General features: G+C 39.0%; 1 protein-coding gene across 4 annotated transcripts in view; it reads right to left on the reverse strand.

The window, feature by feature from the left end:
• arhgef28a (Rho guanine nucleotide exchange factor (GEF) 28a) overlaps positions 1 to 15,413 on the reverse strand; it is a 385,900-nt gene that overhangs the window by 149,146 nt on the left and 221,341 nt on the right. For 2 of the 4 annotated variants that reach the window (XM_073048303.1, XM_073048302.1), the window contains exons 12-15: positions 10,586 to 10,793; positions 7,804 to 7,918; positions 6,258 to 6,335; positions 2,852 to 2,894 (exon numbers count right to left, since the gene is read on the reverse strand). In XM_073048303.1, coding sequence (XP_072904404.1) covers positions 2,852 to 2,894; positions 6,258 to 6,335; positions 7,804 to 7,918; positions 10,586 to 10,793 — 444 coding nt within the window. The remainder of the gene's footprint in view (positions 1 to 2,851; positions 2,895 to 6,257; positions 6,336 to 7,803; positions 7,919 to 10,585; positions 10,794 to 15,413) is intronic. The other 2 variants (XM_073048304.1, XM_073048305.1) reach the window with 1 other exon arrangement.

A 15,413-nucleotide genomic window follows, 5' to 3' on the forward strand; every position in this document is an offset into this window, starting at 1 on the left:
CAATCAGACAGTAAATAAGTCAAGTAAGAGATCGAGATGGACAGGGAAAGTGAAAAATGAAGAATATATATATTTACTATGAAATGGGTGCAGGATAATGAAAGCAAGGAAGAGAAATAAGTATGAACATATACAAATGGAATTCAAGGCCTCAGGATACATCACATGAGAGAGTAATGATGGATAGTTTACTGAAACCAACAACATAGCATGAATTAGCTAGAATGAAAACTAACTACCTTTTATGAAATCTAGACAGTTAAATAAAGCATCTCGGGGTGAAAATGAGCATGCTCAACAAATAATGGGTTAACCACATCCAACTTATTTTGTACAGTTCTAACTTCATACTGTAGAAAGGAATCCATGAACAATGGTAAAATCAGCCAAACTAAAATCTCATTCAAGGTATTTGAGCATTACTCCAGAAACATTAGAATCAAGATTACAGATGCAGGAATCGGAGCAGCGATGAAGACAGTATAGATTTTATTGCCTTGTTTTTCTGGTAAACATCTAAAACAAAAATCTTTCCATAGAAAATGTAAACTCAAACAGTGGAACAGATATGAAAGAATAGATGACAGTCTCATAGGGAAGATGATAGAGAGAATTTATAGGGACTCACCTAATAGCTTTTCTTCTAATCCTGCAACTCCCCATGACTGAATGACAGCATTTAACATGAAAATGTATAAATTATGCACAGTATAAAGAGAATTTTGAAAAAGGCGTGCCTTACTGAAAGTGTAGTGAATAGCATTAAAATGTAATCATTGGTCATTCAAAAAACATTTTTTGCAAAAGGTGTGGTCAACCATACTATTTACTTACTGTACACCTGAGACCACCAAACTCTCATCAGTTTAAAGTGCATGCCTCATTGCAGCCATTTTGTTTAGCAGCCTTCTCACTGCATGTTTCGATATGATTAATGGTTTTTATTGCAGTCCAACTTCAGCAGATGCATCTTAAAAGCTGGGTTAGAATCTAAAAGCCTGGAATCATCAATCTTGATTTTCCTATGTACGGATGCTACTGTTTTCCCCATTTTAAATCAACATGGCTTAACTGAAAGTGACTTTTAATTTTGTTTCCCCAGAATTGTTTTGTCCAAGATATACAATTAAACCTTGATTTTTTTGGACTCTGGACACTCTAATTTACTTTGACTTTTGATAAGAAAGATTCCCATTTCACCTGATTTTTTTAAAACCTACATTACAGGAAATCACAATGAAACCTGGAAAACTGTTAATATTAAAACTACAATATTGTTTACAGTCACTCAGTGTCTCTAATGTAATGAAGTAGCACAAGGTGGCTAGTCAGGACATCTTCAGAAAATAAGATGATACTAATATCACAGCCTACGATCAACAGCTTGTCACAGAAGGAGTTTTAAAGGAGGCTACGAGATTTTGGGAAGGAACTGCAGAGGTTGGAATGTTGGCAGCTGAAGGCATAATTGTTAACAGTGGGTCAAAGAACAAAAAAAGATGTGTAAGAAGTCAGGATTGGAGGAACACCAGAGATTTCACTGGACTGCAGGAGATTATAGAGCTGCAGAGAAGCAAGGTCAAAGAAGGATTAGAAAATATGGGAGTTACAATTCTGGGGCACCAGACTAAGTCAGTGAGCACACAGATAATAAATGATCAGCTTTGGTTAGGACACAGGCCGCAAAGTCCCTCAAGGAATTAACTTAGTTTAGATGTATCTCTGAACATTAGGCAGAAGGAGCAGACTTTATGGACTGAATGACCCTTTCACACTTTGCTTTCAAGAAGTCTGTAGGAAATTAATGACTTCTGTAAGAATGCTTCGGGTCCTTCTGCAAAGTGTCATTTTCAATGAGGAAAGAAATACAAAATAACAGACCCAGCCACCATCAATGAGTAACAACCAAAGAGTAGTTCTTGACAGAGCAGCGTGGGCACTTGAACATTAGCATAGAGATCAGCAAATCAACCAAACATGGAATCAGTAAGTTCAAGGATTTACACAATAACCAATCCTCCCTCCTGAGTGAGATGCACTAAAAATCTTAGCAGAGTTGCATAGGCACATGCATAATAACTGGGGTCCAGTCCAACACTTAGCAGTTATCAACATAAAAATATGCCATGCTTCTTGGGCATACAGCCGGTGGATTTCCTTCCTTGATTTGTCCTACTTGGAGTTACAATAATTAGAACAAGAGCTCCTGTTTGAGTGGACAGTGGCAATCTAGATCATTAGTGTCAGGAGAAAGATACAGAAAAGGAGCAAAGGCAGCTTAATGAACTAACTACAAGAGCCACATAGGAGCTGATATAAGGCAAACGTTGTCACAACATTCAAGAGCGAAAAAGGGCAAATTGCAAAAGAATGAATTCAGCACTGTCCGGGCACAACCTCAACTGGAGAGGGAAAATATCTAGGGCAGAAGGCAAAACAAAGGGGGATTGGGTATGTAGAAATGAAAAGCCGAAAGCAATGAGGGAGAGGCACATTCACACACATATACACTTACTGTATTATGCATGCAAGTGAATTACATAAGTCAACATGCTCTCAAGAATATACAAGGTCAACTGGAGTTGGTCAATAAACATTGACCTTTCCTGCGATGGCTTTACCGGTTTAAATAAACTTAAAGTCTACACAGAACCAAAATTAACAAAGTTGGTGTAAAATGTAACATGGACTTCTCCAGAGACAGGTGTTTTTCATGTTGTAAAATCTGGTAATTACTATAATCTAAACCTCTGGAGGTAGATTATGAATTGTCTTAGCCATTGCTTTGTAAATGCCTAGCTAAAGTCAAGTGTCACAGCTTAACTGATAAGAGTTCTGTTCTTCACTGTACCTTTTCTCTTTCGGGTGCTCAGGTAGACTGAAGTTTCGCTGTTCTGAAACAAAGCAATATAGAAATGTTTACAGAAGAAGATTAAGCTTGCTTTCACTTGGCCAGTTTTATTAAAATTAGCTTCCTTCAAAAGAAACTACATATAACATTTGAAATCTGAAAATTAATATTTGATTACATGTCCTCAAATTTATCAGTTATCCAATCTCTTCATGTGAATTTCAAAGATTGTATGCTTGATAAAGATGGTATATTTTAAAAATATTTTATGTTTTCCAAGTTTAGCATAAAAATGCTTTAGCATGCATTCACATTTATGTCAAATCTCCTGTATTCTGTCCAAAGTGACATTTCAGTCCATCCAGAACCATTACTGCAGCACTATTTCCTGCAAAAAGCCATTCTTGGCCAATCTGACTTATTTTTATAAATTGGTGCAAAATTAGCCTATGAGATGAAATGGAAAACTTAAATCTATAGCACCAAGTATCTTTACAGTTAAGAAGTCTTCAATCTAATCAGTCTTACTGAACCGTACTTACCTGAAACAGAGAAAAAGTGCTTTTTAAGCCCACACGGCAGTGTTGTCATAAATTTAGGACATTTCTAACTACATCCCTAGCAGATTTATGAAGTAATCACCAATTCATTTCCACCATTGATAGATTAATGCAGACCATATTATTTGCAATTCTCATAAGAAGTGCTGCTGCAATTTTTCAACATTTAATAGGCCTGAAGAGCAAAACTGATCCCTAGTACATAAACACTGACTGCAATACAAAATGACTATAGGAAGGTTGTGAGGCATATGCCAAAATTGCAGATTTTGAAATATCAAGCTGATGTTGTGGTTAGGCTAAAATGACTGAAATTTTACCCACAACTACCAGATGTAATTGTGGTTTACTGCTAGCGCATTCTTTTTAGGATTCTTCCTTGAGACCAAGCAGCTCAATGTATTTAACTTTATTAATCTGTAGAATTTTGATTGCTTATTTTTCATCTCTGAGTAGTTGCACCAAGCAGAATAGTCTACTCCTGCTACAGATATGTCATCAGGATTTTCTGTAATATTTAATCATTAGTTACCCCTCTCATTTTCCCTCTCTCTGTGAAGGGAGGCGAGTCATCAGTAACACGTGGCAAAAGATGGTGAGAGGAAAAATCTAAGAAATGGACGGCCATAATAATGGAAGCATACCAATAAGAACGGGTAGCTTTCAATTAAATAAATCTATGCAGTAATGCCTGACAACCAACCACACTGACCGGACAGCTAGGGCTTATGGAGTTTTAGACATAGAGCAAAGAGCAAAGAACTGCCTTGTGGGCCCACCAAGTCCTTGCTGACCATCAACCACCCATTCATAGTCACCCAATATTAATTCCATTTTTTAATTCTCTCCACACTCTTTTCAACTCCTCCCAGATTCTACCACTCACTTGCACATTAGGGCAATCTAGAGGCCAATTAATCTATAGATCGTTGGGATAAGAAGGACAGGGGGGTGGGTAGTTCAGAGCTGAGGTAGTCACGGGGAGCATGGGCAGAGAGCCCCTAAAGTCAGGATTTGAGCTAGTTCTCTGGTGTTGCAAGGCAGCACTCCACTGGCTGCAGCATCTTAGTGCCCAGAGAGAGCTCTCGTACAGCAGTATATTTTATACTTGCTGCCAGAAGACCCTTGCAAATTGTCCCTTGTGGTCTGTGGTTAGAAGGCTGCCAGAGGAATGTTGTGGGAGCTCAGAGAAAATCTAAGATATTTATTGCAGTCAAGGATAGGAGGGGTTGCTGAACTTACAATACTTAGGAGAGGGGAGGGTGGTGGGATGCAAACCTTGTGCAGCAGTAGCCCAAGGCTCCTCCCTCCTGAAGTCCAGAAGAGAAGCACACTGTAAAGAAACCCCTTCTGGTTCACGACAAACAAATTTATTTAATGGCAAATGAGTGCAAGGTGTGAGGGGTGGCAGGTTATGACAGGGGAGGTGGGAGCAATGATGTATCCCCGGTCCACCTATGAGTAGGAAAGGAGAAAGCTGATATTGGGACAAAGTAGCCTACTTGGAGTATTATTTTAACTGCCAGATGAACCTCCGCTCCATTCCTTTTTCTGAAAGCAGTGCAAGTTAAAACTGAGTTTTTGTTTCTGCTGATCAGCTATCTAAATTCAGGATTGAAAACAATCATTTAGTGGAGGAGATATCAAGTCTAAATCCAGTATTATAACACCACATGATGGGCTGGTGTGCTTTGCCATCATATGGCTTGGCATGAACATCACAAAGACCCAATAAACAACACTGCATTAGTCAACAGCAAAGGAGTAGCAAGCTTTCACCAATGGCATCAAAAGCAATTACCACAAAACAAAAAGCCGCTTTAGTCAATATAACACCAAAAATATTAAAGACAAGATGCCTGATATACTTCTTTTAAAATGGATATTGTTGAAATATGATTTGGAAACACATGCAAGATTATTAAATGGAACTCGATATGTTACACAAACAGAAACATTGAATCAATTATTCTCCTTACGTTGTCAATTAGTGGCCAGGCATTCATGCTCCTATATCGGTATTTCTCTGGGAAGAACGCATTTAGCTTTCATTACAAGACACAAGGGAAAACATCCGAATTCTGCATGCAGTGAACAATATGTCACAAAGATAATTCCCAGTCTGCAGGCTACATCATAGAGATGAGAGAAATTAGGTTTCTGTAGCCTTAAAGAGGACATTACAGAGGGATCTTACCAAACCTTTGAAAATATCAGGTAATAAAGTTAGTTCACAGCTGTAATTCAAGGTAGGCCAAATTTGTCCATATGTTCAAATCAGAGAAAGAAAAGGTAAGGATGGTTCACATAAAGAACAATGAACTTTTGGCAAGGATTTCTGGGAAAAAGAACAGAGATGAAGTTCCAGATCTTAATTGGCAATGTGACAGGGAGAAGAATAAGGCCAACTTTTATTATTTTTCCTTGGGACATGAACTCAATTGGGCTGCACAGTCTTACTCAAGTTACTCATGTTGTGTTTGTCACATAACTGGTAAACTCTGTGAATTATGTAAGCTACAGGACAACATTTCATTTGAATTTATTCTAACCACTACTGAGTAATAAACAAGAGATCTCAATTGTCACTTATATGGTTCTCCAAATGTTGAAGCCGGTTTACAATGGATAATCAAGTTAAATAAAGCATCAAACTATAAGGAAAGACAACATGACAAAGGGAAAATTTAAAGCCACACTTCTCTTAATGTTTCATTCCAATTTAAGCAGCATTGATTAAAATTAAAGCAGCCCATTCAGAAACAAAGAACAAAGATGGAAAAATGTAGCCAGCAGAGTTCTGTGCAGAAGTGTGACAGCATTATCTAAATGCAAGTGGTACTTACTACTGTGGTGGAGCAGAGAGACTGATTTAGACAGGGAGAGCGCCTGAAGAAGGGATCGTCCACTGCTGTGAACACCATCTACAGAGCAGGGACAGACTCATCACAATGAACAAATAAAATCTATTTGAATGTTCATTCATGACCTGCCTAATTTCCTGGATACACAATATACCAGCTATCAATAACGAATAACTGATAAGAATTGTAAAGGAGCAGTGAAGAGAGCACAGATGAAATTAGATTGGTTCCTGTGCTTTGAAGCTCCTAGATTCCAATATTGTTTTATCAACTGCTTATTAAATGACTTAACATATTCATTTTAAACCTTTAAATCAGTGGCATTCCTGACTCTGAAACCATAAGACATAGGAGCAGAATTAACCCATTCAGCACATCAAATCTGGTCCGCCATTCCTTCATGGCTGATTTATTATCCTTCTCAACCCTATTCTCCCGCCTCCTCCCTGTAGCATTTGACACCCATACTAATAAAGAACCTATCAACCTCTGCTTTAATATACTCAAAGGCTTAGCCTCCACAGCCATCTGTAGTAATGAATTTCACAGATTCATCCTTTGGGTAAAGAAATTCCTCCTCATCTCTTTTCTAAAGGGACATCCTTGTATTCTGAGACTAGACTCCACCACTATAGAAAATACCCTCTTTATGTCCACACTGTCTACGCCTTTCAATATTTGATGGGTTTCAATGAGATCCCCACTCATTCTTTTAAATTATAATGAGTACAGGCCGAGAGCCATCAAATACTCCTCATACATTAACCCCCATCCACAGATATACAGATGGATCACAATACCAGTGGAGGCAAACAGAACATTTACTACTTGGTAACAACAGAATTTCAACCATCTTCAATACAATAAGTAGATAATCTAAAACAGTGTAAGTTATGTTACTTCTCACTACAAAATCATTTGGCATCAATAATAGTACTTAACTTTGGAGTTTCACTGGCCTCTTGCCCATGCAAGATTCTAAGGGGGAAGGTAACATGCTCCCACATAATGTGGGTCTAATACCTTCTATTAGCTGACAAGAGGATACTGGAAGTTGCACAATACACAGATGCCAGTTTCCTATTTCTCCGCCCCTTTAAACTATCTAAGTTAAAAAGGAGATAAATGATCTTCCATTTAATAAAACGCAAAGCTAGCATATCACTAGTTATCAATCCTCTGGGTCTTATCTCCTGACAAATCTGGTTGATACTCCAATGGTGTAGTTGTCTGATACCCAGCCACATTATACCACAGGCACTGTTAAGCCAAAACTGCTAGCAATATGTTAGTAGTGTGTTCAGAAAACAAGCTATTAAAAGTATTGTATTTTAATGCCATGAATTAGCCAGATAACAAAAGAAACTCGGTTTTGAGTGATTGAGCAATAGTGAATGAAGCTTTGTTATTCCATTAAAGAAACACTTGTAATGGAAAATATCAGCAATCACTGAATAGTTAATCCCTATTTATGCCAAAATATATTTCAATATTTTGATATATTACTCAGATTTTTACTAGCACTAACCTTCATTTGTGGAATCACTCAAACTAAAATCCCTTATGAATCTCGATTTGCTTTGTGACACTTTAGGTGAGGAAAGGGAGTATGATCTCATTCGAATTCCAGTATCTTCAGACACCTTTGGAGAACAGATGGAAATCGCATCAAACATAATATTCACCACATTGCTATTTCAGATAATAAAAATAATCATTGACCTTTGAGTTCCTTTGAACTGAATAGAATACTTGCCCCAAAATGTCCAAAAGGATAACTTGACATGTAATACATAGGTAGATTTTGAACATATTTCATTATCATGACCAATTAAGTAATTTACCATGCAATTAACTCTATGGAAATAAAACGTGAAAAATACATATTTATACTCATTCATTTTGCAAAAGATGTTTTAGAATATGTCATATGAAGTCACTTATAAAATAATAAATTTATAAATTAGTTACATGGACTAACTGAATAACTGTAATATCATAACACATGGGAGCAGAATTAGGCCATCTGGCCCATCAATTCTGCTCCACCATTCAATCACGGCTGATTCTTTTTATCTATCTCCTCCTCAACCCCAGTTCCCGGCCTTCTCCCTGTAACTAATGAGCCGTGGTTCATGTTAGCCAACTTTTCCATTAGCAGTAAACATTTATTAAATAGAGGGCTATGGGTAACCCTAGGTAATTTCTAAGGTAAGGACATGTTTGGCACAGCTTTGTGGGCCGAAGGGCCCATATTGTGCTGTAGGTTTTCTATGTTTCCACTTGTACTTTGCCACAGACTTTCCATGGGGTTTTGCAATGGACATTAAATCCACTGTGAGCCCACATTATGTTGTCTCTGAAACCCATTGCACTGAAGAGTCAATGGAGTGCATTCAGTGTAAGAGTACAAGGTGTTGACATGGCTATATAGCATGCTCAGCATTATTAACTTGGGAAAAATCTTCTAAAGCAGCATACATCCTCAACCAAACAGACTGAATTATTGTAAATGAGAAATACAGGCCAAAACAGGAAGTGCAAGCAGGGATATTTAATTCAAAGTGAATCATGCTAGCTGCAACCAACACTTCTGAAGAGAACTGTTCCCACTCAAGCAACTTTTGGACTTACAGGGATCAATGATAATTCTAAGATCATTGTGAAGTAGATGCACTAATTCAGTGCTATACTCTACATAGGCCACAATAATGGAACCCAGAACTACAGGGATTTTCTGGTAATTTGCTGAGGTATCAACTCTCCAATGTATGTTAGTCTGATTCTCAGCTGGAGAGGTATACTTTCTTTTTGAATTATACTTTATAACCTATTGATTTGTACGCATTTTAAATAACTATTTTCTATTTTTTAAATAGTTTTTAATAATTCAATGAAAGGAGGCAAAGCACTACTTCCAATTTTCTTCCTGTCAAAAGTTTAGAATATTCTGAAACCAGACACACAGCACAACAATCTCTGAATCCTTCTTACCCCTGAAGCCATGCTATGTGTCAGTGCAGAGGGCCAGAAAGATGGACAACACTCATTCAACCCAGGCACAATACATGTAGTCAGTAAGAGATGGTTTGTAGGAAGTGAGGCAGCAGATCAGGATCAGCAGGAGCCACAAAGTAAAAGAAATTTCCTAAAAAACTTATTTACTTTTTTTAAGGATGCTCTAATTATAATTAAATTAAAATAACATTTTGATACTTTCAAGGTTGCTTTGCTGTATGCGGTTAAAAATTAATTTGAGCAGGCATGGTGAAGCCCCCATTATTCCTATGATTTACTGCGTTTCTATAACATATGTAAATCTAATTCACAATGTTCTGTGAATATGGCTGTTAAATCTCTGGTGAGATACCGTTACAATAAAGATACTGAAAAGAAAACGAATATCAGTCAACATTTTAATTCTTTTCATGTTTAATTGCCCATATACGTCAGCAGAAACTGCTGTTCTATAGAAAGCATTAATGTTAATAGCTTTAGGTTTACTGCAATATTTAAATGACTAACTTTTCAGAGCAGAAGAGGTAATGGGAGCAGTGAGAAAGACTGCTGATCAGAGGACACTGCGTCACTTTATTACATGGTGCAAGGAAGAAAAGAGCAACGATGCCATCAGGGGAAAGGTTGGAATATTGAAATACCAGTGCCCTGGAACAGAAAAGCCTACAAAAATTAATGGCTACAGCCCAGTCCATCGCAAGTAAAGCCCTGCCCACCACTGTGCAAATCGCAGGAGAGCGGCATCCATTATCAAGGACCACCAGCATCACAGACGTGCTCTCTTCTCTCTGCTGCCATCAGGAAGGAGGTACAGGAGCCTCAGGTCACATACCACCAGGCTCAGGAACAGTTATTACCCTTCAATATATCAAGCTCCCGAACGAGAATGGATAACTTCATTCACCACTGCACTGAGCTGATTCTACAACCTATGGACTCACTTTCAATGACTCTGAAATGCGTGATCTCAATATTTATTACCGATTTATGACTATTACTTTGCTTTTTTGTGTGTATTTGCACAAGTTGTTGTCTTTTGCACATTGGCTGTTTGAGCGTTAATGTGTGCAATTTTTCATTGATTCTATTGTGGGTTTTTTTAGTACTTACTATGAATGCCTGCAAGAAAAGCAAATCTCAGGGTAGGAAATGGTGTACTTTATTAATAAATTTACTTTCAACTTTGAATTTTAAAAATGAGGCCTGTACAGAGAACATATCTCATTGCAGCGTCACTTTGCCAGATGCCCTGATTATATAAGCATTGGTTCGGCTTGTACCCGTTGGAGTACCTTGGACAGTAAGCTGCCTGTTGAACGCATGGATTCAAGTCCCTTCATGTTCATCTCAGTGTCCTGGTGAGCCTCAAAAGAGTCCAGTTCATCCCCACTGCTAGCAAATAATGCAGCAGAGTTTGGAGATTTTGGAGTGCATGAACCCTGAGATCGATCTGAAATTTCCTCTCCTTCACTGTCAGCATCAATGCCATCAAAGTTGAATCTGTAAAAACAATTAGTTAAGAACATAAGATCATAAGACATACAAGCAGAAAAAGGCCATTCAGCCCATTGAGTCTCCTCTGCCATTTCACCATGGCTGATTTATTATCCCTCTCAATCCCTTTCTCTTGCCCTCTCCCTGTAACACTTGGTGCTCCAGTTAACCTACAAATTCCCTCTCTTGGGATGCAGTACTAACCTAATTTTCCCAATCTACCTGCCTATTGAAACCCCCCCCCCCCACCCAATTATCGTAAGGTTGTCCTTATTACATACCTTTTCTATTTCCTGTTAAACTTCACCTCATTCCACTGACTGCAATTTTGCCCTATCCACTGCCAGTCCATCCTCACAGTCTCACTACACACTGCATCAGCTTGTATACCAATTGTCCCATCACCAGCTCGATCACTTTGTTTCCTTTCCCCTTGCCAACTTGGTTTCAATCCACTCCAACAGCACTAGCAAATCTGCCCGCAAGGATATTGGTCCTGCTCGGGTTCATGTGCAACCCATCCTTTTTGTACAACTCATACCTTCACCAGAAGAGATCCCAATGATCTAGAAACCTAAAACGCTGTCCCCTGCACTACTTCCTCATCCACTCAGTCACCTGTACCATCATCCTATTCTTGCCCTGACTAGCACGTGGCACTACAATAATGCAAAGATTACTTCCTTGGAGTTCAGCCTATTCCCTAATTCCCTAAACTCACTGCCTTTACCCTCTTTCTACCTACTGGTATGTCATTGGTGCTAATGTGTACCATGACCTCTGGCTGGTCACATTCCCTCTTGAGAATCTACTGCAGTTTCTCTAAGACAACCTAGACCCTAGAGCCTGGGAGGCAACACACCACCCTGGATTCTCTCGTGGCCGCACAATCTCCTGTCCATCCCCCTAACTATCGGTCTGCTGGACTTTACTGTTTCCTGCTGAGCCTCAGAGCCAGCCACGGTGCCCCTGACCTCGCTGCTGCTGCTGTGCCCTGATAACTCATCCCCAGCTCCGGTTCCTTGACCTTGTCAGTCAGGAGCTGAAGCTAGGTGCACTTCCTGCAGATGTAGTTTATTAGGGACACCACTGGGTAACCTGACACCCCACAGCTCAGACGAGGAGCATTCCGCTGCCTGAACAACCATCCTGCCTAAACTTGCTATGCCTCTAACATCTCAAGTTTTAGTTCCAGCCTGAGCCTGCTGAGCCAAAGCCTGACCAGTCTAACGCTGTCCACTCACAAAATAGCCACCCAGCTCAAACCCCGTTTCTTTTTATTTGCTCGTGCAAATTAACGCTGGTTACTATTAACCCAAGCAATCGCTTGCTCTGCAGACAAGTCCCGACAGGCCCTGCTCACTTTTTAAAACTGGTGCATAAAGTCCACAAGAAATAGTCTCCAGTTCACACTGCGATCTCCCGTTCCACAGAAAACTCGCTTTTCTAAAACTCAAGCCAATACCATCAAATCAATATTGCAATGTGATATATTTTCAGTGATAACTTACAATTCATTGACATTAGTTTAGAAGATGCATTACCAATATTTGCCAATTTTCAAACAGTTTCAAACAATTTTCAAAAATTGCCAATTTTTGCTCAATCCTGTAAGCATGATGGGGTTATGGTACAGCATGGATTTTGCTGGCAATTATTAGAATTAACAGAAATATAAAAGCTTTACTATTAAATGCACAAGACAAACTTTTAACTATTTCATTTAACATTCTGGATACAGGTGCCCCCCGCTTTACAAATGTTTGCTTCACGCCACTTCGTTTTTACAAAAGACCTACATTAGTAACCTGTTTTCGCATTACAAAGAGGATTTTCGCTTTTACGAAGATTTTTCCCATATAAGTTAATAGTTCTTCGCTTTATGCCATTTCAGCTTAAGAAAGGTTTCATAGGAACGCTCTACCTTTGTAGGGGGGGGGGGGGGGTGGCGCCTGTACTACATATTATTCTGCTCTTAGATACACAGAAAACGATTTTGTTTTAAAATTGCTTGAACCTTTTATTTAAATATTCAAAATAATTGAGTAAATTATAGTTTAAGCAAATACAAATATAACTGTAATAACAGAACACAAAGTAAAGTGTAGAAGCTTGAAAATTGCAGTGCACGTAGACAATAAGGTGCAGGGTCACAAGGTAGATTATGAAGTCAAGAGTCCATTTTACTGTACTAAGTAACCATTCAATATGACAGCAGGCTTGAGGTCACTTTCTAGAAAACATCAGCAGAGTGTCAAAACTTCTACAAGTAAAAATTGGAAAGACGGCTTTCCCTAAGCTTATTGAAATAAAAGTATACCTATAGAAACAGATGATCTCTGTTACTAGATTTGACAGTCTTACTCTCCTCTTTCATTGGATAGCAAAGGTGCCATCAGATTTTTATGAGTATTAACTCCCATCCTTTCACTAAAAACCATTACACACTCACCTTTTATAGAAATTCAAAATCAATATCCTCCCACATTAATTGGCTGAAAGCAATTATGGAAACAGATTAAAAATAAATGGTAAGATAGACTCTTGACCTCACAAAAGATAGATGATAAAGATCTAATGTGTAGCCATAAAGGAGACACTGATTACATTATAAACCATTAAAAGGAACACAATAATTCAGAGTCAAAATGAGCATGTTATTTTGAATAGAAAACTCATACTATTAAAACTTAATGTGCCCTCTTTGTCAAATGAAATAGAAGTTAAAATAATGAGATAAAAAGGGAGCTTTTAACAACTGTCAGGGGCAAGGCACATAAGTAATCATTAAGGTTATGGAAAATACAGGCAGGATTTGATGAAGTTAAGATGCAAGGCAAGAAGATGTTTCCTGAAAAGAACTATCAATCATCATTAAATTTAATACTTAAAAGCATTTGAAGCTTACACAAGTCAAAATTGAATTTATCAAGAACTGAAAAGGAAATCTGCATCTTGAGATAGAACTGATGAAATATTAAACAAGGGTCTTCACAAAGGAAGCAGATTATGTGAGAACGAGCTGCAGCATCAGTGCTTCAGGGTTCTGGGTTCAAGATTCAAGACTGTTTAATGTCATTTCCGAAACACAAATGTAAAGGAGAATGAAATAATTGTACTCTCGTTCTGATACAGCGCAAAAAAGATTTTAAAAAACATAATAAATATAAATACACAAGGTAAATTATATTTCTAGTGGATTATATTTCTAGTATGTCCATAAAGTGACGCTAGGCACAGGGGTGTCTGTACATAAGATCACTGACAGGAAATTATAAAGTAGCGGTGGTGGATGGGTTAGTGGGTGGAGGTGTTGATCAGCCATACTGCTTGGGGAAAGTAACTGTTTTTGAGTCTGGTGGTCCTGGCATGATGCTAAATAGTGTCGTCCCTGATGAGAGTGAGACAAGCAGTCCATGAGCAGGGTGGGTGGGATCCTTCACGATTCTACTGGCCCTTTTCCGGCACCTTTCTGAATATACCGTATGCCCTTGCTGGCAAGGTAGGCTGGTGCCGGTGATGCGCCGGGCAGTTTTGACTACCCGCTGTAGAGCCTTCCCCACCGCTGCAGTGATGCAGCACGTTAGGATGCTCTCTTCCACGCACCTGTAAAGGACGTGAGTATAGATGTGCATAGTCCAGCTCGCTTCAGCCACCTCTGAAAGCAGAGATGTTGGTGAGCATCCCACAGGTGGTGTCTGTCTGGGAATTGAACGCTCTCCCTGTGACTGTGCAGGTTTCCACTGGCCCCTCCAGTTCTCTCCCACATACCAAAGATGCACTGGTAGGTTATCTGACTTCTGTAGGTTCTGCCCAAGCGTAGGCCAGTGATAAGAGAATCAAAGAGAATTTGAAACATATGTGAGAGAGAATAAACTAAAACATCACAAGGAAATAAACAGGGATTGAGACTGATGGGGCAGCAGGGGCTTGATGGGCCGAGTAACTTCCTTTTGTGGTGTAATGTATGAAGGGATAGATAAATGACTTGCAATAGATGAACAGGACAGTTGTGGACAAACCGACACAGTGGCCTAGCAAGAAAATTACAGAAGCTTAGTGCTTAGTATAATGCTATTACAGTGCCAATGGCCCAGGTTGAATCCTGCCTGTAAGAATTCTTTATGTTTCCTCCAGGTGCACCCATTTCCTTCCACATTCCAAAGATGTAGGATTTAGTAGGTTAATTAGTCCACAAGTCCTTAAGACATAGGAACAGAACTAGGCCATTTGAGTCTGCTCCACCAATGCTTGACCCATTATCTCTCTCAACCCCATTCTTCTGCCTTCTCCCCGAAATCTTTGATGCCCAGACTAATCAAGAACCTATAAACTCCACTTTCAATAAAATCAATGACTTGGTCTCCACAACCATCCATGGCAGTGAATACCACAGGTTCACTACCCTCTGGCTAAAGAAATTCCTCCTCATCTCTGTTCTAAATGGATGCCCTTCTATTCTAAGGTTGTGCCCTCTGCTCCTAAATTCTCCCACTACAGGGAACATCTCCATATCAACTCTATCTAAGCCTATCAATATTCAAAAGGTTTCAATGAGATCAGAATTCATTCTTCTGAATTCCAGCAGGCACAGGCCCAGGACCATCAAAGGTTTCTCACACATTA

Source organism: Hemitrygon akajei, chromosome 6, assembly GCF_048418815.1.
Source record: "Hemitrygon akajei chromosome 6, sHemAka1.3, whole genome shotgun sequence".
Lineage (NCBI taxonomy): Eukaryota > Metazoa > Chordata > Chondrichthyes > Myliobatiformes > Dasyatidae > Hemitrygon > Hemitrygon akajei.